General features: G+C 28.2%; 1 protein-coding gene across 1 annotated transcript; it reads right to left on the bottom strand.

Annotated features, from left to right (window-relative positions):
• Window positions 1-27: 27 nt before the first annotated feature.
• LOC107438312 (uncharacterized) lies at window positions 28-14,340 on the bottom strand. Its single transcript, XM_087152768.1, has 2 exons — window positions 14,257-14,340; window positions 28-1,056 (listed from the first exon to the last, which is right to left on the bottom strand). Exons 1-2 carry the CDS (start codon window positions 14,338-14,340, stop codon window positions 28-30), a joined length of 1,113 nt encoding a protein of 370 aa, XP_087008894.1.
• Window positions 14,341-26,196: the final 11,856 nt, after the last annotated feature.

Raw genomic sequence — 26,196 nt, 5'->3', positions numbered from 1 at the left:
TCGGACCGTACGTGATGTTGGACATGTTTATTTCAGAACTTTCATTTTCTGCCCAGATTTATCGGGTTCACGATTTTTTGCAGCTAAAGATTCACACATTAGTACCACATGTCTTTTACCACAAATGACACATTTTATAAAAGCTTTGCACTTACGAACTGGATGTCCGTGCATTAAACAGGCAAAACAACATTGACTTTCTCTTACTATGTTCTCTCTTTCAGCTAAAGTCATATTTTGAGCGGAAAAGCAATCTGAACTTTTATGTTTCCCTGAACAAAACACACACCCTTTCTTCAAATCTTTTACATCTGTAGTCAATAGATTCGCCGCTGTTGGAAATCTTTTTGTTGGCAAATCTCTTGCTTTCTTTTTAAAGGGTTGGCGTTTTTCATCAGATCCCAAGCCAAAACCTGACATGGCCAAATTAATTCTTTCTTCACCTTCCGTTTCTGCCTTCAGAAAAGCCATGATGTTTGTTAATCGCTCTTTGGCGTCAACTGAAGCAACGGGCGAAGAACTTCGGTTCCAGGCTTTTAGAAACTCTTCTTGGAAACAAGATTCTACAATAGGGAATAGTATTGAAGCGCATTTTTCGGTCGTAACACCTAACTTTTCTAAAGCTCTAAGATATGACTCCAGTTTGTCATAAGGGGACGTCATAGATATCTTTTCATGCTTTTGAACGGAAACTATGAGCTTCAACAATTCCTTAACATAAACTTCGACCAAAAAGTCATCCTTGCCAAATCGGGCTTTGAGGCTATCTACTGCTTTGGTATAGTTTGCAGCTGTTGGAGGAAAGCTTTCTACAACTTCTCTAGCTCTAGATCCAACAGTTGTAGCTTGAATCAGGTATTGAAATTTGTTTTCAGGGGCAATATCTGTATCGTTATTAATTTGTTCAAATTGTCCCCAAAATAGTAGCCAATCTTTTAAATCTCCACTAAATTGCCTAAGTTCTAATTTTGGCAAAATAAACTGCTTTCTGGAACTGGCACTAATAATATTTGGCGGAGACTCACCGGTTCTATGCGATGTAGCTTGAAGTCTCGCCTACTCCAGTTCATGTTTTCTTATACTTTCTCTCTCTTCATATTCTCTTTGTCTCTCTTCATATTCTCTTTGTCTCTCTTCATATTCTCTTTGTCTCTCTTCATATTCTCTTTGTCTCTCTTCATATTCCTCCTTTTGTCGTCGATCATTGACTGTAGCTACCAATAGACTTGTTACAAGATCTGGATCAGATAAATATTCTTTACTTTTCAAAATGATTGTCTTCAGATCCGCTACAGTAGCTTTACAGTAGCTTTTTGAGGTAATACTTCGCCAATTTCTTGGGCAGCAATATTAAGATCTTCTTTTTTAAATCCTTTTGATGCTAAAAACATTTTTTAAATCAGAAGTAGCGTATCAACCGTCCTGTCGCGGACGCCACAAAATGTCGCTAATAAGTTGAAATAAATAATGCAGACGCCTTTTAAATAAAATCAATCAAATGAACTACAAGTTCTACAGATGAATGACAACAAATATAAATCTTTAATCTTTTAATATCTAATAATTTAGCACCAAAAGCGGATTCTAAAAAATATAATTCTAAATTACAGCAAAAAAGAACAACAACAAAAACTATCTCAGGTTGCCACGCAACCTAAAGTGAAATTTTAAAACAAATAAATCTAAAGAAAATTAACGCTGGCGCTTCTGTCACATATACATACGTTAATGACTTAAAATCTTAAACAATACGGAAAGATAAGTACATGGACCGAGTTTGAAATTCTTCATTGACTTCAATTGTCCTTGATCAGCAGACGCGGATAATACTGTAAGTCAAATTAATAGCATCACAGCAGAGGTTAATTGTTCAATAACATCACAGCAGAAGTAAGGTGTTCCTGATTTGTTTTTTTGACATTTAGGGGACATAAAAGTTTTAAACATCCAATATCAATTACTCCGCAGATGCCCAAAACTGTTGCTGTTACGGACATTGATAGAAACTTCTTAGGGAACGTATATAGGGAAGTGTTTTACCATTATGGTGCGTACTGGATGACCAAGGCAGCAAACATTGAAAATTTGTAATTAGACATTGTACAAGAACCGAAATATTGTATTAGAAACTTGTAGAAGCACTACGCTTTTTCTGTTACGGACATTTATAGAAAAGTGTTATTAGATGTGTATAAATTTCGTTTTAATTTTCAAGTTTCACCCTGAAGTCACCAAGAAGTCACCCTGAAAATTAAAGTTTTAATTTTCAGGGTGTGCACTGGGAGACCAAGGCTGCAAACATGGAACACTTGTAATTAGACATTGTCCAAGAACCGAAATATTGTATTAGAAACTTGCAGAAGCACAACACTTTTTCTATTATGGGCATTTATAGAAAATTGTAATTGTATAATGAAGTGGTTTACCATCAGGGCGTGCACCGGGTGACCAAGGCAGCAAACATTGAACATTTGTAATTGGACATTGTACCAGAACCAAAGTATTATATTAAAAACTAGGTGAACGTATGCGTCTTTCCTCCATGCATCACTCGTCTTTGCACCTTGTGTACTTATAATATAAAAAGGTATTTGAAGCTGGACAAATCATTTATGCTAACCCTGCATTTATCTTTATGCAACTATGTATAGTTTAGCTTCAATACAGAAAAAAATTTGACTGAGCAATATGATCTCTATGAAAAGTGGAAATTGTTTTATTGTAAGTAAATTAAAAGCTTCAACTATTCACAAGTGAAAAGACCTGAGCTTGCTAAGTTGCTAAGTATGAAATAGGTTAAGTTATGGGCAACGTAGTAAACTTTCTAATTACGGTTGTAAAAACATTATGTCCTTAAGCAAGTTTCTACAAAAGCTATTTCTTGAGTTAATTTTCAATAGATATTTTAATAGTTCTCAAACATATCAAACCGTAAAACAGATTTTAAAATGTAAATTCTGAAGCAAATCTTTGAAGAGTTCTTGCGCAGTAAAAATTTATAAAAAGGCATTTGCTTTTTAAAATAATCACAACAATAAAGTAATTCCCAAGAAATAGTGACTTATTTCATCATTTATAACTAAATAGTTTTTAAAAAGTGAAATATTTTATATATTTTAAGTCGCATATACTGCTTCAATTACTTTCGATACAAAGCATAATAATTTTATAAATTATTTTTAAAACATTTTAATATTATTATATTTGATTAACAGGAGAAAACACTATAAGAGTAAAAAAAAAGTAAAATATACTGTAAGCCAAAACTTTTAAGCGCTTTCCTAAATACCTAATTTTTGTACGACTATTCTATTTTTTAACCCCTTAACGATCGGTTAATTTTCAAGAAAACGGTCATAAAGGTGTCTATTTTGCCAAATACACGTATTTGATTAGTGCCAGTATCTAGTTCATAATAAACTAACTATTTACAGTTACATTAAAAATCTCCTGGTACTGCTATATGGTGCGTAAAATGTGAAATAAAATATTTTCTGGGCAGAAGAAATGAATTAGTTTTGTTCTTATTGGCACATTACTACTAAACTCTCCAGTCCGTCAATATCACGGGAGAGAGAAATAGCAAGCAAAAACTCACCCCGTCATTTTACAGGAGCGAAAAGGAAGGGGTTAATACATTATTTGTGCAAATTGTAACTTTATATTCAAATTATTTACTGGTTCTGGTTTTCAAAATTACACTAATGTAGTAAAATATACAATGCTGAAAAATAAATTTAGCCAAAGAAATGGTTTTTGTGCCATGCTTTAAGGTATCATGATAAAATTAAAAAAAATTTTATAGAATTCACCAAATTTTATCGCGTTTTATAAAACTATACTTTACTATTAATTTTACCAAAATCATCACCTCAGCGCTTCGGTAAAAATTACCTATCTTTTTGTTATTCTGATGGAACAAGAAATATTACAAATTTTACCACATTTTAGTAGTTTTCCCCAAATTTATTTTCCTCTGGGCAAAACGACCCATATTCTTTTCCAAAAAAACAGTGTATTTGTTTAATGACAATAATTATTTAAACTAACAAAGGAATTTTTGTAGGAAGACAATATTATGAAAATCTAAAAATGTTTTTCTCCATTACTTGCGATATAAACATTAACTAAGTTAAAACAACTTCATAAAATTTTAATTATCATTCCACTTTTAAGCTTGCACTAATAAAACAAATTTTATTACACCAATTATTTCCAATTTATAATGTGGTACTTTTTATTACGTAATAAATTCAACAAAATTACATCAATGTATTACAACAGCATTATTATGATTAAAACTTCGCGTTTTCTGCTTAATCCATTAATTTCCAGCCACTATATGTGATCAATATCTGAAAAATACGTACGTGAAAAAATGGTGGACCATATTTATTTAAAACTAGTAAATAATTCTTCCCGTTATCTTCCACTTTAACTTCAGAAAAGACCGAAAATTTTTCATTCAAATATAAACAATTCTATCATTCTTATGTTATGGTGCATAAAAAAAAACACTTTTTTTAAATAATTCCTAATTACGAAGCATGTGTTGCTACTTTTTTTTCCTTTGAAAAAGAGGGAATCACTTTTTTAAAACGGATGCTAGGCAAATATAGGTTTTAATAATATTAAGGGTACAAACAGTTAAGTAATGAAATTCTAAGAGGTTAAATATAAAAAAGTAGTTAATAAATGTGTTTTTAGGCTCATTTTTTTAACAAAATAAATGTTTCAATTTTTAAAAAATAAGCCTCTTTACGTATAAAAAAACATAAAAGACTTTCGGTAGATTAATTTTTTAATAATTTCTTACGTGCAGTTCATTTTTTCTATTTTTATCCATTCTTCTTGTATAATGGCAGTCTCAATTCCATGAAATAACTTGAAAAAAGTCTTTTTTTTTCAAGGAACAAATTAATACCATTGAAAAAGTTTTTAAAGAAGAAAAAGCGAATAATAATTTGTACTTTGAAAAATATACAATAATATTTCTTTTGAAAAAATTGGAAACAATTTACCACGTCATATTGTAAAGTAAAATAAGAAAGAAACTGGACTTTCTAAATTTCTAAAAACTAAAAACCCAATAAGAAAAACTTTCATAGAATATTAATCTCTTTACCCTTAAAATTTCCTAAATTAAAATGTATCTAATGAAAGGCATTTACTTTGTTAAATTCAAATACGGATGATTTCAACTCAAGAGAATTGGAGAAGTCTTAAGCTGGTAACGAAATTAATTTCCAAAAATTTTTCTTAGAGATTACTTCCTGAAAAAAAATATTTTAATTAAAAATTACATTTAAAATCGCACTTGTTTGTGTTGTTCTAAGCTCGAACATAAATGAAGGAATTTTGATAAATTTTTTTAACTTATTATATACAGAGTAATATATAGTTTAAAATTTCGGAGCATGCTGAACCATAATATTCTTCAAATTTCCCGCAACTTTAATATGACTCTAAGTTAAAGCATATTATCGTACTTCATAATGGTTCAATTTAAAACCTTGCATCAAATTCTTTCCCTATTATGGTTTAAGTTAAAGATATTGAAGTTCAACATTGAAAGTATTTGGTGAAAGTCATAATCTGCTACTACATGCGACACAGCAACAGATGTTACAATTAACTAATCATTTTAACATTTGATAATTAGTTCAAAAACTGTTACTTTTAATGAACCATTCGGTTAGATCTGCGACTTAGAAAAATACAATTACAGAGTTAAAGACAGGATTGCTAAAAAGCAAGTTTTATTGATAAAATATGCAGTAAGTTTCTTTTCACAAAATTTCAATTTGTTTGAAATTTATTGCATTTTCTATTTTTATTAGAAGATTTTGTGCATATTTTTTTGTTTTAAATATAATAACCATTACTGTAGGAAAGTTTACTTAACTTTCGAGATTTTTACTTACAAAATTTGATTTTGAGTTTATGACGAAGGTAGCAAAAAAGAGAGAGAGGTAAGAAAATATGCTGCCGTAAATACAGCAATAATACGGTTTTCAAATCCAAGTAAATTTTTATTCCATAGTGATTTCTTCACGCATAATTAAAGAGAATAAATTTTATTTCATAAAATAGTTTGAAATTTAAATTTTCACATTTTTTTTATAGTGATCATATTTCTTATCGAATTTATTTACCTATTTTTCACTAGTACAAATTGAGCTTAATATAACATTTTTATGCAATTTTTAAAATACTTATTACTTAAGGGTGTTTGAAATTTACTATTTGGTCAACTCACATAACTTTATTCATATGGGTGTTTATTGATATAGGTGCATTGTAAAATACCAATTCAGTGTTATTAAAGTATTGTGTTAAATTGTGTTAAATTCTATTAAATATTATTGCTAATATTAAACTAATATTAAATATTATTAACTAATAATTTAACTGATATTAAGTATTAGTTCAATATTATCTCAGAAGGCAGATTATAACTATATTAACTGCCTTGAATTTAAAGAAATTGTTAAAAAAATGTTTAAACTAATACTGAATACAAAAGTATGTTATTGTTTCCATTAAGGATTAAATTTTTAAGAGTTTCTAAGTGTTCTTTCTTTACTGAGATCTATCTATTATGTGCTTTTCCATCTTAATTGAAAATTTATTGGAAGAAAAAGTCAATTCAATTAGAATTCAAAATGAAAATAGAAGAAAAAACGAAAAAAAAGAAAGTGAACATTTATTAGCAATGAACAATTAATAGCAACGAAATAGAGACAGAAAAAACTATTATTTAATTAAGTGTCAGTTTCATAAGGACCACAAAGGAATCGAAATATCATAAAATGTTTAATTACATATATATATATATATATATATATATATATATATATATATATATATATATATATATATATATATATATATATATAATATATATATGTATACAATATATATATATATATATATATATATATATATATATATATATATATATATATATATATATATATATATATATATATATATATATATATATATATATATATATATATATATATATATTGTTGTTGTTGTTGCTTATCCCCTTGGTCTAGAACCCTAGAGCAAGTCCAGAAGATCATGTAGTGTCAGCAAGTCATAGACAGTCTCTCCATCACTCATCAGTTGCCTCACAGAGGCACCAATACATTTTATTGTAAACACAATATGTATAATATTATATAAACGGCCCGTTTTTTTTAAACTTAGGTGTTAAAATAAATAGAAAGTAGTAACCAGGAAATCTAACGGTGAATTTTAACCACCAACGCCACCTGCTCTTAGGTTTATACGGTCAGCCATCCATTGAATTTGTGACACTCAATGTTCAACTTCAGAGCCTTGTAATATTAAATCGAATTTTCGAGAGGAAACCCACGAAAATCTCCCGGTGTTAGCCGGAGATCAATAAGGGGATTCTTTCTATTATTAAAGATATTTTAAATTAACACTGTGTTTGTCTTGAGCCAGCCCTCTACAGGATTCATACCTGGATCGTCTCATTTGCGAGACAAGTGCCCCTGATTTTTAACAATATAAATGGGAGGGATTTTTTCTTTTATTTATATCGGGTATTTTTTTTATTCAAATCCAATTTTCTTCTATTTTTCAAATATTAAAATTAAAACTTTGATAAAATATATTGAAAACGAATAACTATTTAAAAGCAGTATTAACTGAAGTACTTATATATTGAATTAAAATGAATGAATGATCGAACTAATAATACAATTGTCACTAACTGAAGTCTGAAAAAAGTGTAATTGTTTTTATTCAAGCTCAATACTCTCATGAATTTGAAAGTGATGAATCTTTTTTCGCAGCTAAACATCAAATAAAAAATAAATTTAGATCAGGAAACACAAAAATATAAATTATCCATTGTTTCTAATATTAATTAAATGGAAAATTACCTATTTAAAACACCATAAATAAAAATATAAAATGCAGAAGTTTTCGCATCATATTAATCCACGTTAGTCTTTTTCAGTCTATTTTAAATCTTAATAAATAATATATATACATTACCCTATCATTAATTCTATGGATAAAATCTCTCAATATTAATAAAAAAAATCCATTTTTTTAATAACATTAACCTTAATACATTACAAAATATCCTAAATTTTTCATAAATATTTTCATAAATTCTTTTAACATTACTTTTTATAAATTCTATTATAAAAAATATAGTGACTTTTAAATCACGATTTAAATGATTTAAGTCAACTGATTTAAATCATGATGATTAGATCAAATGATTGAAATCATGATAAATCAATTGATTAAAAACCAAAGCAACCCTGATACAAAGATCAAATTTTAGCGTCATAATTTATGGCACGATTTTTTAACTGAAGAGTGACAGCTTACATTTTAAGAGAATTGGAAGAAGAGAAATTTATTTTCTTATATTAGCTGTTAAATTTCTTTTAAAATTGGCTGAATATTATCCAACATAAAAATTATTCAGGTTTTTATCAATTCTGGTATTCGCAAGTATATCAATTCCTTCAACAATGGAGGGATCACAAAGCAACTTTGCCACATAGAATATCAAAAAAACATTTCCCTATAATTTTTGGATAGCTCCAATTCCTATTTGGAAAAATTAGATGTAACGTTAATTTTAATCCCAACAAATTTCATGACATTTATAAACTACGCTAAATAAGTATTCCCACGCAAAATGCTGAGAATATTCCTCGGGAGAAAAATAATTGTGGAATTAAGTACTTTTATTCGCCAGTAAGAACGCAAGAGAACGACATCTTCCAATAAAGGAGTTAAGTTATACTAATACATTAAATCTATGCCCTGATAGCATTTAACAATGGATATTTGTACTATCAACGAAGAACAAGAGCTTTTATCTTTGTAAATAAGACACACTGTGTTCATTATCTTCCACATAAACAAAGAATAAGGAGTATCTTTGTTTCGCTGACAATAGGATAAATATTACACTTTGAACTTCTTAATGAAATGATATTTACTGTGTTTATTTAGTAAAATCGGTTTTATCAAAGACGATTATTCAAAAGAATAATATGGGGTGAGTACAGTATAGAATATGTGTTAATTTGACATACATATTACATAAATAGTTAAAAATATGAAGAAAAAATCATACATACATCGAGAGGTGTTTTTAAAGGTTCTTTTTATTTTTTGTCAAACCAATGTTTAGAAAAAGTTTAGAAACGATTAAATATCTGGAGAAGTATACATCGCATCGAAAAATGCGAAACAGATGCAATCAATATTTTTTTAAAGCTGTTCAATGATGCCTAACTCGAGCTTCCACCCCAACAACCTGAACAACTTTGAAGTCCTAAATATGAACCCCCAATTTTTTAGTATGGTTCTGAACAGATTCGGATTCTTCAGAAAAAGAAACCCATTTTAAATGTAGCATTTTGTTCTATTCATGAATTTCGCTTCAGAGATGGCGCTGTAACTGAGAAAATTAAACAGTGGTACAAACTGTTTAAAATAGTAATATCTTGAATCCATCAAATCAAAAAAAATCCCCAGTTCATATGTAAATATTTTTTTAGAAAATAAAAATGTTTTAAAAAAAACGCCAAGAAATTTAAAGCGTGTCTGTTTTCATGTTTTTAATCTGATGGGTTTAGAAATTAGCCATTTTAAATACTTTATACCACATTTTAATTTTTTTCTGTCACAGCGCCATCTATACTGCAAAATGCATAAACCCTTAGGTCGAATAGGATTTGCTTTTTTTCTGGCAAAACCGAACAGCACTAAAAATAGAGGTTCGCGTTTAAGATTTCAAAGTTACCTCCACTCCATCCCCAGAAGCTAGGGGGGGAGATCAAGTTCGGTATAATTGAATAGCTTCAAAACAATTTAAAATGCTATAGTTCTCACTTTTTCAATCCAATTTTTCTTGAGATATATGACCGTTTCCAAACTTTGTGAACAACTTGCACATCTAGTATGAAAAGAGAGAGATGCTAGAGAATTTTCAAAGGAAGAAAATTAATGAATTATTTTTAATTTTTTCATCCTATGAATAATATAAATAGTCATAACCCTCATGCAACTTTTTTTAAAACAGCTTTTGGCAGAGTTGCATTTTACTTTAATATTTGACCGCATAAAACAATGCGAATCAGCGGCATCTTTTAACGCTAGAGATCATTGTGTGGATATAAATGAAGGTAATCCATATATTTCTTTTTGAATTTAAAATCAAATGATTGATCAACTAAAATGTGTAAAACGGAGGATTAGTGATTTATTTTAACAAAAGGTATAGAATGAAACAGAAGTTAGATTAAAAATGCTAGAAATTCCAGGCAGATTTCAAATAACACTTTTTGTAGGAACCTTGTAAATTAAAAATGTATTTTTTAAAAGAAAAAAAAGCAATCGCAAGATGGTTATCTAATAGAAAATTTAAATCTAGACAAATATTCTTCCAAACCATAATGTCTCACTTTTCTCAACAGTCATAATGAACACAATTACTTGACATATATATATTTAACTGTACGTAGATACGTACTACATCGTATCGGTCGAAAAAATAAATTCAAATAATTCTACTGATTAGTCCCATAATGTCTTAATTTTCTCATCAGTTATAATGAACGCAATTACTTGATAAAATACATTTAATTGTATGTAGTTACATACTACATTGCATCGATCGAAAAAATAAATTCAAATAGTTTTACTAATTAATACTGTAATGTCTTAATTTTCTCATCATTTATAATGAGCACAATTACTTGATATATACATTTAATTGTACGTAGTTACATACTACATCGCATCGATCGAAAAAATAAATTAAAATAGTTTTACTAATTAATACTATAATGTCTTAATTTTCTCAGCAGTTATAATGAACACTATTGCTTGATATATACGTCTAATTATATGTAGATACATACTACATCGCATCGATCGAAAAAGATAAATTCAAATAGTTTTACTAATTAATACTATAATGTGTTAATTTTCTCATCATTTATAATGAGCACATTTAATTGTACGTAGATACATACTACATCGTATCGATCGTAAAAATAAATTCAAATAGTTTTACTGATTAATACCATAATGTCTTAATTATCTCATCAGATATAATGAACACAATTATTTGATATATACATTTAATTGTACGTAGATACATACTACATCGTATCAATCGAAAAAATAAATTCAAATAGTTTTACAGATTAATACCATAATGTCTTAATTTTCTCATCAGTTTTAGTGAACACACTTATTCGATATAAACATTTAATTGTACGTAGATACATACTACATCGCATCGATCGAAAAAATAAATTCAAATAGTTTTACTAATTAATACTATAATGTCTTAATTTTCTCATCAGTTATAATGAACACAATTACTTGATATATACGTTTAATTGTACGTAGATACATACTACATCGTATCGATCGAAAAAATAAATTCAAATAGTTTTACTGATTAATACCACAATGTCTTAATTTTCTCATCAGTTATAATGAACAAAATTACTTGATACATGCATTTAATTGTACGTAGATACATACTACATCGTATCGATCGAAAAAGATAAATTCAAATAGTTTTACTAATTAATACTATAATGTGTTAATTTTCTCATCATTTATAATGAGCACAATTACTTGATACATACATTTAATTGTGCGTAGATACATACTACATCGTATCGATCGTAAAAATAAATTCAAATAATTTTACTGATTAATACCATAATGTCTTAATATTCTCATGAGTTATAATGAACACAATTACTTGATATATACATTTAATTGTACGTAGATACATAGTACATCGTATCGGTCGAAAAAATAAATTCAAATAGTTTTACTGATTAATACCATAATGTCTTAATTTTCTCATCAGTTATAATGAGCACAATTACTTGATATATACATTTAATTGTACGTAGATACATACTACATCGTATCGATCGTAAAAATAAATTCAAATAGTTTTACTGATTAATACCATAATGTCTTAATTATCTCATCAGATATAATGAACACAATTATTTGATATATACATTTAATTGTACGTAGATACATACTACATCGTATCAATCGAAAAAATAAATTCAAATAGTTTTACAGATTAATACCATAATGTCTTAATTTTCTCATCAGTTTTAGTGAACACACTTATTCGACATAAACATTTAATTGTACGTAGATACATACTACATCGCATCGATCGAAAAAATAAATTCAAATAGTTTTACTAATTAATACTATAATGTCTTAATTTTCTCATCAGTTATAATGAACACAATTACTTGATATATACGTTTAATTGTACGTAGATACATACTACATCGTATCGATCGAAAAAGATAAATTCAAATAGTTTTACTAATTAATACTATAATGTGTTAATTTTCTCATCATTTATAATGAGCACAATTACTTGATATATACATTTAATTGTGCGTAGATACATACTACATCGTATCGATCGTAAAAATAAATTCAAATAATTTTACTGATTAATACCATAATGTCTTAATATTCTCATGAGTTATAATGAACACAATTACTTGATATATACATTTAATTGTACGTAGATACATAGTACATCGTATCGGTCGAAAAAATAAATTCAAATAGTTTTACTGATTAATACCATAATGTCTTAATTTTCTCATCAGTTATAATGAACACAATTACTTGATATAGACATTTAATTGTACGTAGATACATACTACATCGTATCAATCGAAAATATAAATTCAAATAGTTTTACTGATATATACCATAATGTCTTAATTTTCTCATCAGTTATGATGAACACAATTATTTGATATATACATTTAATTGTAGATAGATATATACTGCACCGTATCGATCGAAAAAATAAATTCAAACAGTTTTACTGATTAATAAATATAAATAAAAATGAGGGCCTGATTGAGACCACATATATCATAAACCAGACACAAAAATCAGCAATTCTTTGATAGCAAATCTTTAAAGATTGATTGCTTATGTGTTTTTCTTCCATTTTCATTACTTTGGTATTACAAAAAGAAATCAGACATCATTTTTCTTGATTTGATGTTATCTGAAATTGGAAATATTGTTTAAGTTTTAATAAAAAGAATATTGAATATTAAAAAAATAACCATTTTAAGAACAATTTCAAAATTTGCATGCGCTTTTTGTTAAAAGAAAATGATTATGGTAACTTAAAGAATGTAAAAACTTATGGCTACCAAATGGAGAAATTTTACAAGTTATTTTTCAATTCTCACGTTATTATTACTTGGGAAACAAGATCGTTAGCTTCAATAATTATTTCATATTCATTGAAATTTCGAGTGCTTAACCTTAATTTCTTTTACATTTTTCTAAAACTTTAAAGCTGAGTAAATTAAAGCATTTCTCTCTTGAAACTATACCATCTGTAAATTGATTTCAGGATAGTAATGTTTTCATCTGAAAGGGAACATGGTAAAATTTATTAATTTATTTAGATTGCAGAAGATTTCAAAGACGGTTAGAGGGTTGGTGTTGCATGAATTGAAATCAGAGCAAATGTGTTTTGACTGTTCAAATTGCAAGATTTGTGAACAGCATAGAAGTCAGATCTTAATGATTGAAAGTAGACCAAACTAAAGGAAAGGAAAGGTTGAAGACCAGTTTCTGCAGTGCCACCTGAAGTAAAAGAACAAAGCGAAATTAAACTGTAGTGCAACGACTACGAAACTGTAAATGATCGAGCTTCTTTTGGTGGAACACTCAGGATTATTAAAGAAAGTTCATTAGCAGCTGTGAGTATACTAAGTAAAAAAGAACCTTTTAGTTATTTTGAAACTATTTAATGTGTATGGAGAAATATTTATTATAATATTTTTTTTCTTGCCGTATGCATATGGTGACAATGAATAAAGTAAGCTAAATTATGATTTTTAAAAACAAACTGTATAAGCAATGGGAATAGTTATGAGAAAAATATAATTCTCTATTCTTGATTTTATATGTATGTATATATATATACATATATATATATATATATATATATATATATATATATATATATATATATATATATATATATATATATATATATATATATATATATATATATATATATATATATATATATATATATATATATATATATATATATATATATATATATATATATATATAATAAAACAAACTAATAAATAAACTATGGATTATTGATTGGATATAATTATAACTAGATAAAAATACCTTAACTTTAGGAGCCTCTGTCATCCTTTCACGGAAACCTAGTGTTCCGGGGAATGCTTTTTGGGAACCACTGTTCTGGTCCATCTCTCACATATGCGAGCTAGATATGATGTCAAAATGAAACATTTTGTTTTAAAAGAGTTTGGACGTCTATCATAAGCATCAAGTAATGTTGAACATTGTATCATACTTTTTTTCTTTAAATTAAGAAGGTTCGATTAAATACAAATAAACAATGTTTATGGTCATATAAGAATGGAATTTGTCTTTTTATATTAACTCTTTTATCTTTTTTTTACTATAATATCTGTAAAATGATTGAAAGGCTTACTTTCTTAAATCTGTGATATTCATTCTATTTTTCCATACATTTCATTCTTTCGATTATGTTGACATACCCTGTATTTTAAGACTTATCTGCAAATGATAAAAATCAGAATCTGTAAAGCAAGCCATTATTTATGATGTATCTACTAAAATAGTTTTCGATATTTTTTTTTCTAGCTTATCTCAATAGAAATTCCCTTTGGATATATCCTGACGGTTCGAATCATAAAGATATTCCAATCTGCGTTTTATTTTGTTGCATTCAATATTGGATTTTCTAAGTTGAAACCCAACCAAATCTCAAGCGAAATCATTTATTGTAATATAGATCTTTTTTATGCTGATTTTTTAATTTTTTTCATGATTTTATTTTTACAACTGCTTCAAAAACATAGATATTTTTTAATGTGGCAACTTTGTAGGTTTTCTGTGCATTTTTTTCTTTTTTATTAAAGTATTTCATTCTCAACACAAATTCACAAACATTAAAATTCTGTAAATTGCAATATATTAAGAGATTATGTAATACAAAGTTGCAAAAACTAGTTTAATTTTTTTAATTTTTTACTGCTCTAATATGCAATTTTTATAATTTCCAAATTGATGTTTAGTTTCCTGTTTAATTATTTTGTTTAATTTTTTTGGAATGAGTAAATCCAACATAAAGCATTACGAATTTAAGAATATTTATTTATTTATTTAAGAATATTTAATAAGAATATATATTTTTTTAATCTAAATTTTCTGTCACAAAATACTAACTCCGAGGAATAGTATTTAAAAAATAACAAGACTCTAATTTCTTCTGTATGAAATTTGAGTCTCATTATTTTACATTTTGAATCTTGTTACTTTAGCAAGAATATCAACTCTTGCATCATAATCTATCTCAAAATCGTATTCATAATGTTACACTAGTAATAACGTACAAGAAATATTTTTTTAAGCTCCTGTAGCATGAGTTTAAAGCATTTCATTCACATCTCTGAAAGTTTTCATCTATAAAGCAACCATGTTTTGGTCATTTTATAGTTCTGTAACGTTAAAACATTAATGCTAGCTTCTATTTATTGGGCAAAAACTAATTTTTTTTATGTGTTGTTATTTCAAAACTATTCAATCACCATTTTATTTTATTTTATAACCGTCGTTGAACAGCCAACCCAATTTCATGGGTTTACGACTACTTACGTTCAACTCCGTAGCCTTGTAATTTTGAACCAATCCAGTAAACAAGGAAACTCCTGGATCAGTACCCCCAGAGGTATTGATTTGTTGTGGGAACATGGAGGACTTTGAGACTCGACAGATTTAACGTGCATCAGTCACCATTTACTACACGGGGAGTCTTCGGCCGGCGAGGATCGAACCCACGACCTCTTGGATATGGGCCCACCGCCCTACCGACCAGGCTATCCCGGCCCCCATTTAATCACCATTGCTCAAATTTCGGATGCTAGTACTATTTGAATTTCACAATTTTTAGAACACGTACAAATTTCTGTAACTTACTGCTCAATTCTCGCTAACTATTAAACTGAAAAATAAATTTTATGAAGCAACGAAAAATCATTCGTGAGAACGGGAGTTCGAATCCATCCGACTCCCCATGTAGTACATAGTGACTGGTGCACGCTAAATTTGTCTAGCCACAAAGTCCTCCATGTTCCCATAGCAAATTATACCTCTGGGAGTAATGGATTGGATATTGATCGTTAACTGATTCAGATCAAATTGTGGCAAAAGTCTAATTCTTGGCCATAGATGGCGCCACCAATTATAAAACAATAGCACACCCAGTACATTAATGTCCTACGACAACAACATCAACAACTACAAATTGTTCATTGCCTGAACTATCTTTGAATAAACGAGTTTTATAACATAGATAACGTATTTTCCTGAATGGGATTTGCAAAATTAATTTCATGTATAACCATTTTAGTAACGTCTATTGTAATGACTTAAATTGATCTTAAGTCTCCTGATATGGACAACGAGATAATGTGACTATATTAGCTTTTTTGTTTAAATAAGATAGAATTTGATACTTTTAAATTTTATTTGACAGCGATTTTATGATGTTTCTTATGAACAAGATATTATCTATGGAATATTAGTCACACGAATAAAATTCTGGTGAAATTATCATACCGTATGGTAATGGCATTTACCAGTAAATAATATATAATTCTGGTTAATAAAGCCAAAATATACAGTGTTTAAATCATTCATTTGGTGAATTTTCCGTTCATATGCTAATTGTTTAGGGGAAATTCTGGTTTTCAAATTTATAGTTCATATTACAGCACATGACGCCCGGTGGCTGATTGGTAGCGCTTCGCGCTGTCGTGCCACAGATCCTTGTCTCGACCCTCGAGCCGAGCAAAGTGGACTCAGCCTTTCATCCCTTCAGTGGTTCGATAAAATGAGTACCAAGAAGGCTTGGGAACTAAGCATAGGGGGTTCTGCGTTGGGCTGACCACCCAACCGGAACATCTGCTCTTGCACCCCAGAGCCAAAAGGTCAAGAAAACTCAGATGGGCACAGTAGGACTTGGCCCTCTATGGGCTGTCGCGCCACTGAGTTTATTTTGGAAAAATTCACTATAAAATAAAGTTATATGATCTGTAATAAAATTTGGCAACTGAGGTAAAATTTATTGATTTACTAAGAAATATAATTTTAAAACTAGATTAGATAACTATAACTAGATAAAAAATTAGAATATAAATTGAAAAATTACCAAATGAACAAATGTTCATACCGTATATTTTAGTTTTATCAACCAAAATAATGTTGTTTATTTTTACCAGAAATATCATTGCCATATAGTACAGTAATTTTACCAGGAATTTTTTTTCCGTGTTGAGAATTAAAACAAATTTAAGTTAAATTAATATTCCATGTGTTTGCTTACAATATAATAATTAAGAGTATTATTTATTTCTACTTATTTATTTTTTTTAATTCAAAAAGCAATTTTTGTTTACAGAAATGCTAAAAAAAAGAAGCGTTATAATTTGGGAGATTTTTTAGTGCAGAACTTCAAATGCTCATTATTATGCAGATTTATTCTTGCTATCTCAATCTCGTATTTTAACTTTTATACCAATCAAATATTATTATAATTGCAATTATTTTAATTTCAAAATTAACAGACCGATTACCACTGGGTCTACTTGTAATATACGTGAATAAAAATATTATTTTTTTCCTACTTATCTATTCTTTTTTGTTTAAAGAAGTATTTCGTTGTTTAACGAAACACCAAATGAAAACATTACAAATTTAAAAAAATGTATTTCTAATTTTACAAGTTTACACTTTCGTAATCGCAATCTAAAACATTAAATTTTATAACAATCAAATAATATTGTACTTAAAAATATTTCATGACGTTTAAGATATTTGTTTTTTATTTAAAATATTGGAATTGTGTTTAAATTATTAAGAATGCGTTTATAGAAATAGAACTGTAAGTAATATATTATAAATTAATTTTGAGTCTGCTTTGATTGCTTTCCTTTCGAAATATTTTTGTGTTTCATTATTAATTCTACAATTTTACAATTAATTAATTTTAATGTTTCTGTTTAACTAATTGTTTACCTCTTCAAATAAAGAAAATATATACCAAAATGCTCAAATTTAATACTCATATTCAAGAACATTTACAAAAAATCAAAGCTCTCTCTTTAACTAGATTTTTTTGTTCAACAATGTTTATTTTTCTATGAAAAAATTCATTTTAATTATTTTCCTCTTTTTGGAATAGATTCAACAGACTATTACAATAATTTTATTCTGTGCATGGTTGTGCAACCACTTCTCATCAGAAGAAGGCTATTTAGAGACTATTACGATCGCACTGAATTTTTCATGAGGAAAGAAAATAAATTCTAAACATCATTCCAAAAATAACCAGGCAAACATACAAACGTCTATGAAGTTATTTTAACTAAACAAACAACCTTTTTCTTCCAAAAACTGCATGAGAAATTGATTGTAATAAAAACTGAATCATTATTTTGTAGTAAAAAATTAATCAAAATTAAAACTAAGTCAAATGAATCTAATTAATATCTTTTAAAAGTATTTTTTATTGAGATCATAATTTCTTATTACTTTTCTTTTAGTTATTTGAATGTGATTGCATAAGCAAATGTATCAGTCCTTCGACACGGAACTTATAGAAACTGCTCCAAACTGTTGTGACGATGTCGTTCGAAAACAACCTGTAAAGTTTAATTTGTTTTTATCTTAAGTGGGGAATGGGAGCTATTCTTTTCTTCTCTTTTTGTTATAAATTGAGGCTTTTGTGCAGAATTCAATAGGTTTGAAAGGTAACTTTTATTTTTAATACAAAATATTTTCCAAAGATGTACCGACAATAGGTTTCTGTTAGTTTTTCTTAATAAAAATAAAATATTCTTAATAAAAAAAAATTTAATAAAAATAAAAAACAGTTTTTCATCATAAAAATATACATTTAAAAATGAAAATTTGATTTACATTTAAATAAGTTCAATCAAACACCAATCAGTCAGAATTCTTCATAAGTTTGTAAATCTGGAATTGTTTTTTTATTATTCTTTAAGTATTTAACTTTTTTATTTCAGTCTAATTTTGTGAAAAATATATTTAAAATATTGATAGAAAAATTATTAAGTAAAAAATAATGACCTCACGTGAAAATGATGAATAGACTCAATCAAAAAATCAATTGTTAAACGTTTAACAACCTCTTACAGTTAAACGATAAACTAATGAAACGTTAAGGAAATTTGAAACGAGCCCCAAAAGCTCCAGGTAAACCACACATTGTTTAGCAAAAAACAACGGAAGAAAACAGAATTATAAATATATTATGCATATTTTTTACTGCATTTTATCAGTCATGAATAAAGTTGCTCATTTATTACCACAAATGAATAATTGATGACCCCAGAGAAAAACAGTGATACTCCTAACTTTATAAAAAAATGAATTCTCCTACTACAAATAATAATAATATTCAGCAAAATCTTTCATTCTGCCGAAGCAGTACTAGCCTCCACCTTGCAACACAATATTTGTTTATTTTTATAATATACAGTAAATCTCTGGAGTGCGTGTGTGAGGTAATTTAGTAATTAAAGACTAAAGTAGCAATTAAAATGAGATAGGAGAAAGGAAAAATAATTTATAAATTAATATGAAGCATATGGGCCTAGATGCCTCATTGGAAACAGCATTCCCCTTCCAATGAGGTTAACCGCGTCGAATCCTAGTGCTAGCTGGTCGAAACGAATTTCGCATCCGGCTTGCACCGACCACAGTGATAGCGTGAAATATCCTCAGTAGTAAACGAATCATGTGTTAGAGTCCCCTTGCCATCAGGCTAACCATGGGAAGTTCGCGTGGTTTTCCTCTTCATGTAACGCAAATACGGGTTAGTTTCATAAAAAGTCTTCCACGAAGACAAATTTCTATCAATACTTAATCCAGGAGTTCTCTTGTCTTCTGGATTGGGTTCAAAATTGCAAGGGTACGGAGTTGAACATTACTAGTTGTAAACCCAAAACTTGGGTCGACTGTTCAACGACGGTTATAAAATAAAATAAAATATGAAGCATGTAACTGATATTTACCTTAATTTCAATACATTCTTCGTGTTTTTAAATTAAGTTGCTTACTTATTGAAGCAGAGCTGTGTGACGGCACAATTACTTAAGGGAACTATCATTAACAGGATCCTTAACCTTCATGAACCCCATACAGGCTTATTTCGGGAATCCTTTACTTTTTAAGGTATACAAAAAAATCTTATATATTAAGAAACTTGCTTTCGTGCAGAGCAGTCAAAACAGACTACTACAACTGTAAGGCAAAAAAGAATAGTACGAGTAATAAAATATTTTTAAAAAAAATATTTATAACATAATTTGTGGCTAAACAATTTTGTGTACTACGTTTTAATGGAATAAAAGAAAAAAATCGAAATTTTTTCAAAAAACATGCATTTTTCTCACTTTAATAGGTTGCTGATTACGGTCGTAATTTTTTTACTCAAGCGATTTAAAACAATTGTGTCAGAAGAAGAGAAGAATTAGAATAGTAAGATAAACGACAACAATGAAGCACTTGCTCTTTTTAATAGAAGTAGATTGTTTAATTTTTCCAGTGATTGTTCTACTTTTTCCAGTAGACAACGCATGGCTATTCCTTACAATTTTTTTTAATGTCATTTACTGGCTTATACTTGGCTGGTATTTCCTTCGCAGTTGTCATTTTAATATAGTCTTGGGCTCTTTCCTGGTATTCCCTACGCTATGTGAAATTCGTAGCCACTTCAGAGCTTCAAAAATCTTCCTTCAACTACTACAGAAAAATGAATGAATGAAGCAATATAAAATAAAACACAATGCAAAATGTGACATACCCGATGAGTTGAATAGTTTTTATTATTTGTTTTATTTTCATTATTTTTTAATTAATATATATTTTATTTTCGACTTCCATATTCTGAAAAGGAAAATATATTCTATCTGGTGTATCTGTTTCAGAAAAGAGGGATGCATTCTTTATTTATCCTCCCTTACCACTTGCGAAAAAAAGTAAAATAATCCACGCCCACGAGGATAGAGCTTAGAAATAAAGAACTAAAGCTTTGCATGCTTGTTGTTATGTAATCTTGCATCCAAACCTTGTATCACTTTTTTTTTCTTTCCAAAAACTATTCGTTCGACACAGGTTCGAACATATTTTTTCTAACGGTAGAAAAATTATTTTCTAGCTATTTAACTTAAAGGAAACGTTTTAAAAGGTCAAATAAAAATGTAACTAAAATGATATTGATTAAATTATATCGCAACACACTGCGCGATTTTTTGATTCCACGTAATGCGCGATGGTTTAAGTTTTCCATCGTTTCTTAGAAATAACATTTTTTTAAAAAAATGTGGCAGAACATTTTATAAAATTGGCATTAATACTTTTTGCGGACGCTCGAAAAAAATTAACGAAACTAAAAAAAAACACGTTTGTGATTAACTGACTTTTTAACACATAAAAAACGAAAAAATGATTTGAAAAAAAATATTTTTTATATTGAATCCACATTTCTTTATCTTTCTATCTTATTAATTACATTAAATAGGAACTATTTAAAATAGAAATTTGATTTTGTAAAATAAATTGCTCACGGACACATATATTATAGAAAGAACACTAAAATTCGGAGCTAATTTCTTCGTAATTATTAAAATAAGCAACTGTTATTGTACTTTAAAAAGCATTTTCAATTGTATTTAAATAACTTTAGCACACTTTTTCCTTGTTTCCTCACAATTTTATATAATCTTCTCAAACTACTTTTGTCTCATTAAAATAATATAAGACCCATTTTGCATTATGCAGGGTGATTCATTATATCAGTTACAACTTGGAGGAAAAGTAGAGCATATCATAAGGATTGCGGTGTACTTCAACTCATTGCCAAAAAATGCCATGGTATGCTTTATGGGGTGCTTCCCCCTTATGGACTAGCTCATCGCACGCATTCAAACTGGTACTTATATTTACCATATCAGGCATACCATATGCATTTGCATATGGTTTTCCTGCTATGGTTAGTCTTATGACTGTAATGGTTTGCTATGGCTGCAAGCTACTCTCCAAATCTGTAAACTGTGATAATATAGCTAAATCCGAGATTTTTTTGATAGCAACTATTAAAAAACGTAAAACTAAGATAATTATAAAAATAAAAGTTCTGATTAAAATGCTCATAAGCAGTCAACCCATGATAAAAAAAATTGACCTTAAAAGCGTGCTATGATATTTTTCGGCTTTGAAATTCTTTCATGAATCCTACGTTTCCTCCAATTTTGCAATCTTGAAACTGAATAACCCTACATTTATGTCTACTTAAACTACTTTCGATTGAGCAAAAATACGTCAGAAACACATTCACGTTAAATATATCTAAACAAATTTCTTTTAGCTTAGTAGAAACACATCAGAAGCATATTTACATTATATTTATTTGCTTAAACTAATTTTGATTAGGTAGAAACATGTCAGTAACACTTTTTTCATTATAATCATCTGCTTAAACTAATTTTGATAAAATAGTAACTAATCCGAAACACTTTTCTATTATATTTATCAGCTTAAACTGATTTTGAATAAGTAGAAACAAATCCGAAACACTTTTCCATTATATTTATCCCCTTAAACTAATTTTGATTAAATAGAAACGCACCTTAAACACATTTTTCCATTATATCTATGTGCCTGATTCACTTTTGACCCTAATAGAAGCTCATTATCTGCATCAGAAACCAGAACTTAGTGAAAGAAAAATAATATTTGAATAAAACTACCACACGGTAAAAAAAAATCCGTATCAAATTACGTTAAAAAGTACTGGCACCCTGAGCACTGCATTCGTAAAATCAATTTCACCATAAAATCCCTTTTTACTGTAAGATTACTTACCGTAATTTTTACAGCAACACTTATTTCAAGTGATTAAATGGCGTTACTCTAAATATTATTGTAAAAAGTACTAAATATCAAATCTTCATTCCCTAAAATTTAACAATAAAAACAGATTTACGATAAAAAGTACTGAAATCCCGAGTGCCGGTATTTTTTTTTTCCGTAATTAGATCCGGAATTTCATACAGAGCAGTAATTTAAATACGATATACTTTCAGACATTTACTCATAAAAAGGGTTTCTAAAATGTTCTCCATGTTTTTCCACCTAAATATATTTTAAAATGCATTTTCAAAGAAATGCGATGTTGTGTTGTTAAAGGAATACCTCCCAACCTCATCGAAAAATACTCATGCTCTCAATATTTTATTTCAGAATACCATAGTTTAAATGTTTTTTTTTTCTTTTTGCAAGGATAGTGTTCGAAAACGTCTAACAGGACCCAAGTGAGGTTTCATCTTGAATTCTCCAAATAAAAATGAATATGACAACTTCTACGTTGAAGAAAAGCTCAGTTTGCATTTGGATGTTTATGTTTATATTCAATTTAGCGTCCCAGTTGGTAAAGAGGAAAGTATATTTATCTACAAAAGTTACTACTAAAGTGGTTTATAGAAAGTTCTTCCTTTTTCTAACGTAATATCGAATAGTTTTTTTATTACTCGCAATAAAAATTTTAATTCTATTGCGTATAATTTCGAGTTAAAATTTAATGCAATTGAAACAAAAAATGAAGGGTTTTAATTGTGGTATCTAAATTATATTCTTCAGAAGAAGTTAATTACCTTTTATGATATACGAATGCTCTCATTTTCGATTTTAATCCCTGTGATGCCACAATTGGCATACACATATTTATTTTCTATCTTTTAAAATATCTTTCATTACTTAAGCTGATTTTTTTATTAATAGAATTATTTTTAAAATAAATCAGAAACTTAATCTTTTTAAACGAACATAAAATATTTATTTCTTCTCTTCCAGATCAATGTAACGGATACTTTCTTTTTATTTCATTATTATGCAGACATATTAATTCACTGTCGCCTCTAATCGAAAACAAAAATCTATTTATAACTTTTTATTCTAATTTTCCAACGGCTAAATGTTTCGGTTGCATGGTTGTAATAATTCACATAAATTTGTTGGCGACTCGTGATCGCCAAGGTATTATTTTAAACCCAATATTGATATGCTGATTGGCTTTGTTTTGGCTATGCTATATTTTAATAAATCGCCAATTTTGGATCTCCTACCAATGCTTCTGTGTCCGTTGGGAACAATTTACACGTACTTTTTAATTTGGCTTTTGATTAGGCAGGTCGTGGGGATTTGTCTCCCATGGCCTGACCTATTTTAATATTACTATGCAAAACTGATTCAACTGAAATTCTTATGAATGATTTTTATATTTTGTAACTTGAGCTCTGCAAATATACAACTAAATAAAAGCTTTTTCATTAATTCTAATCCGGCTCAACTATTATTTTCATCACCCTTCTGTTTTCAACATCAATCTTCAACTTGGCCCACTATACTAATACAAACCTCCAACCTCACCTGATATCCATCTTATTCCATCATCACCACTTAAAATTGGCACCCCTGAATCCTGCTTCTCCATAAAATGGCACCCTACAATTCCTTCTCCATAAAATTGGTGCCTAGTTACAAGGAACGAAATGTTGGGTTTACAACGCAAAATCTTAAAAATAATATGCTGATCTTCAACTCATAATTTTTATCTTCACGGCTACTTCAAACCACTACTTCATACTGGAGGAGAGAATTTGGAATGCTGCGAAAACTTATGGAACTGGATGAACCTTGACCCTGGAATGGTTTACGATGATCTATTTCGTCTGATGTTCGACATTTCCCCCTCCTACGCTACTCGAAAGAAATATCTATTAATTTAAGATTCATCATAAAGAAGAATTTGTTTTTCCTTCAACTCTCGTCTTGCTTCTGATTTCGTTTACACGGAACTTCATCGAACGTTCTTCAGTTTGTATCCTTTTTGGTATTTATTATAATTCATTATATTTTATGTTTACAACATTTAATTGAATTTTAATTTTTGTATGACAAATTGATAGAGCATTTGACTTAAAATCTTTTTTTTTTTTAAGTTAAAAATATAATAGAAATTTTTTAATTTTATTTAATTACAACCTGAAATTTTGTAATTTATCCAGTTAAGCGGCATATTTGATTTTATTATTAGCCTTTTGGTGATGTTTATACAGGTGAAGAATTTATTGATATTTGAATTATTGTTGGAACTAACTTGAATTCTGAAACTAATATATTTTCACAGGATTTGAATAATTTAGTTTATGTTTTTATTTCAGTGATGAGGATTTGTAATTAATTAATATACAAAAGAAATGATAAGTCAAATCAATTTTTCCATATTTTATTTTCTATAAAAAAAAATCGAATGTTACATATTTTATTAGTAAACATTAACGATGTTTTCAGTGATTTTAAGGAATTTTTATTTATTCTTAGCAGTAACATTTAAGAGTTTTTATTATTCCCATTTATTATTTTATTAAATGATATTTGAGTTAAGATTTAAATTGCTAACTCTTGAATTAAACTATTTTAACGTCTGAACAGAATGATTCAAATATACTTTGGTTTTCAAAGAAAATATTTTTGGTAAATTAGAAGGAATGTTTTTAGACTTCCTTGCGTTTTGTTTTATGATGTTACGGGAGCTTTAGTGTTTTTGCATCTGATTTGACCAGTAAGCAAACTTTGTTAATTTGAAAAATTTATTCAACTCTTGTATTCTTATAACAGACAATTTCTTCAAAGCAAAACAAGAAATGATGATAGTGTTGGTTAGGTGTAATTTGCATGTGAAGTTTCTTTAGGTATCTGGTATTTACGGATCGTGAGGTGTTTGACATTCTACTTATTTATAGATTTATTTTCAAAAATTAATTTCTGCAATCTAATTAAGAATAACAGAACTTAAAATATTCATATCATATATTGGTTCATAGAAAGAATTTCAATTTTGTATGATTTAATTGGTCATTTTAACATTATTTATGGTACCGTTAATATTTTGGGTTGATCATTAGCAAGAATTGCATTATTACAAAAAAAGAA

This window comes from Parasteatoda tepidariorum, chromosome 10 (assembly GCF_982258835.1).
Source record: "Parasteatoda tepidariorum strain Cologne lab strain chromosome 10, Ptep-v5.0, whole genome shotgun sequence".
Taxonomy (NCBI): Eukaryota; Metazoa; Arthropoda; class Arachnida; order Araneae; family Theridiidae; genus Parasteatoda; species Parasteatoda tepidariorum.
Note: the sequence above shows the minus strand (reverse complement) of the source record. Positions and strands in the feature narration are given on the sequence as shown.

Bases quoted from the DNA above. Each gene is read 5' to 3' on its own strand.
- LOC107438312 (XM_087152768.1), bottom strand. From the start codon at position 14,340: ATGGACCAGAACAGTGGTTCCCAAAAAGCATTCCCCGGAACACTAGGT. The intron at 1,057-14,256 runs GTATTTTTATCT...GAACTGGAGTAG, and splicing joins CAGAGGCTCCTAAAGTTAAG to GCGAGACTTCAAGCTACATC.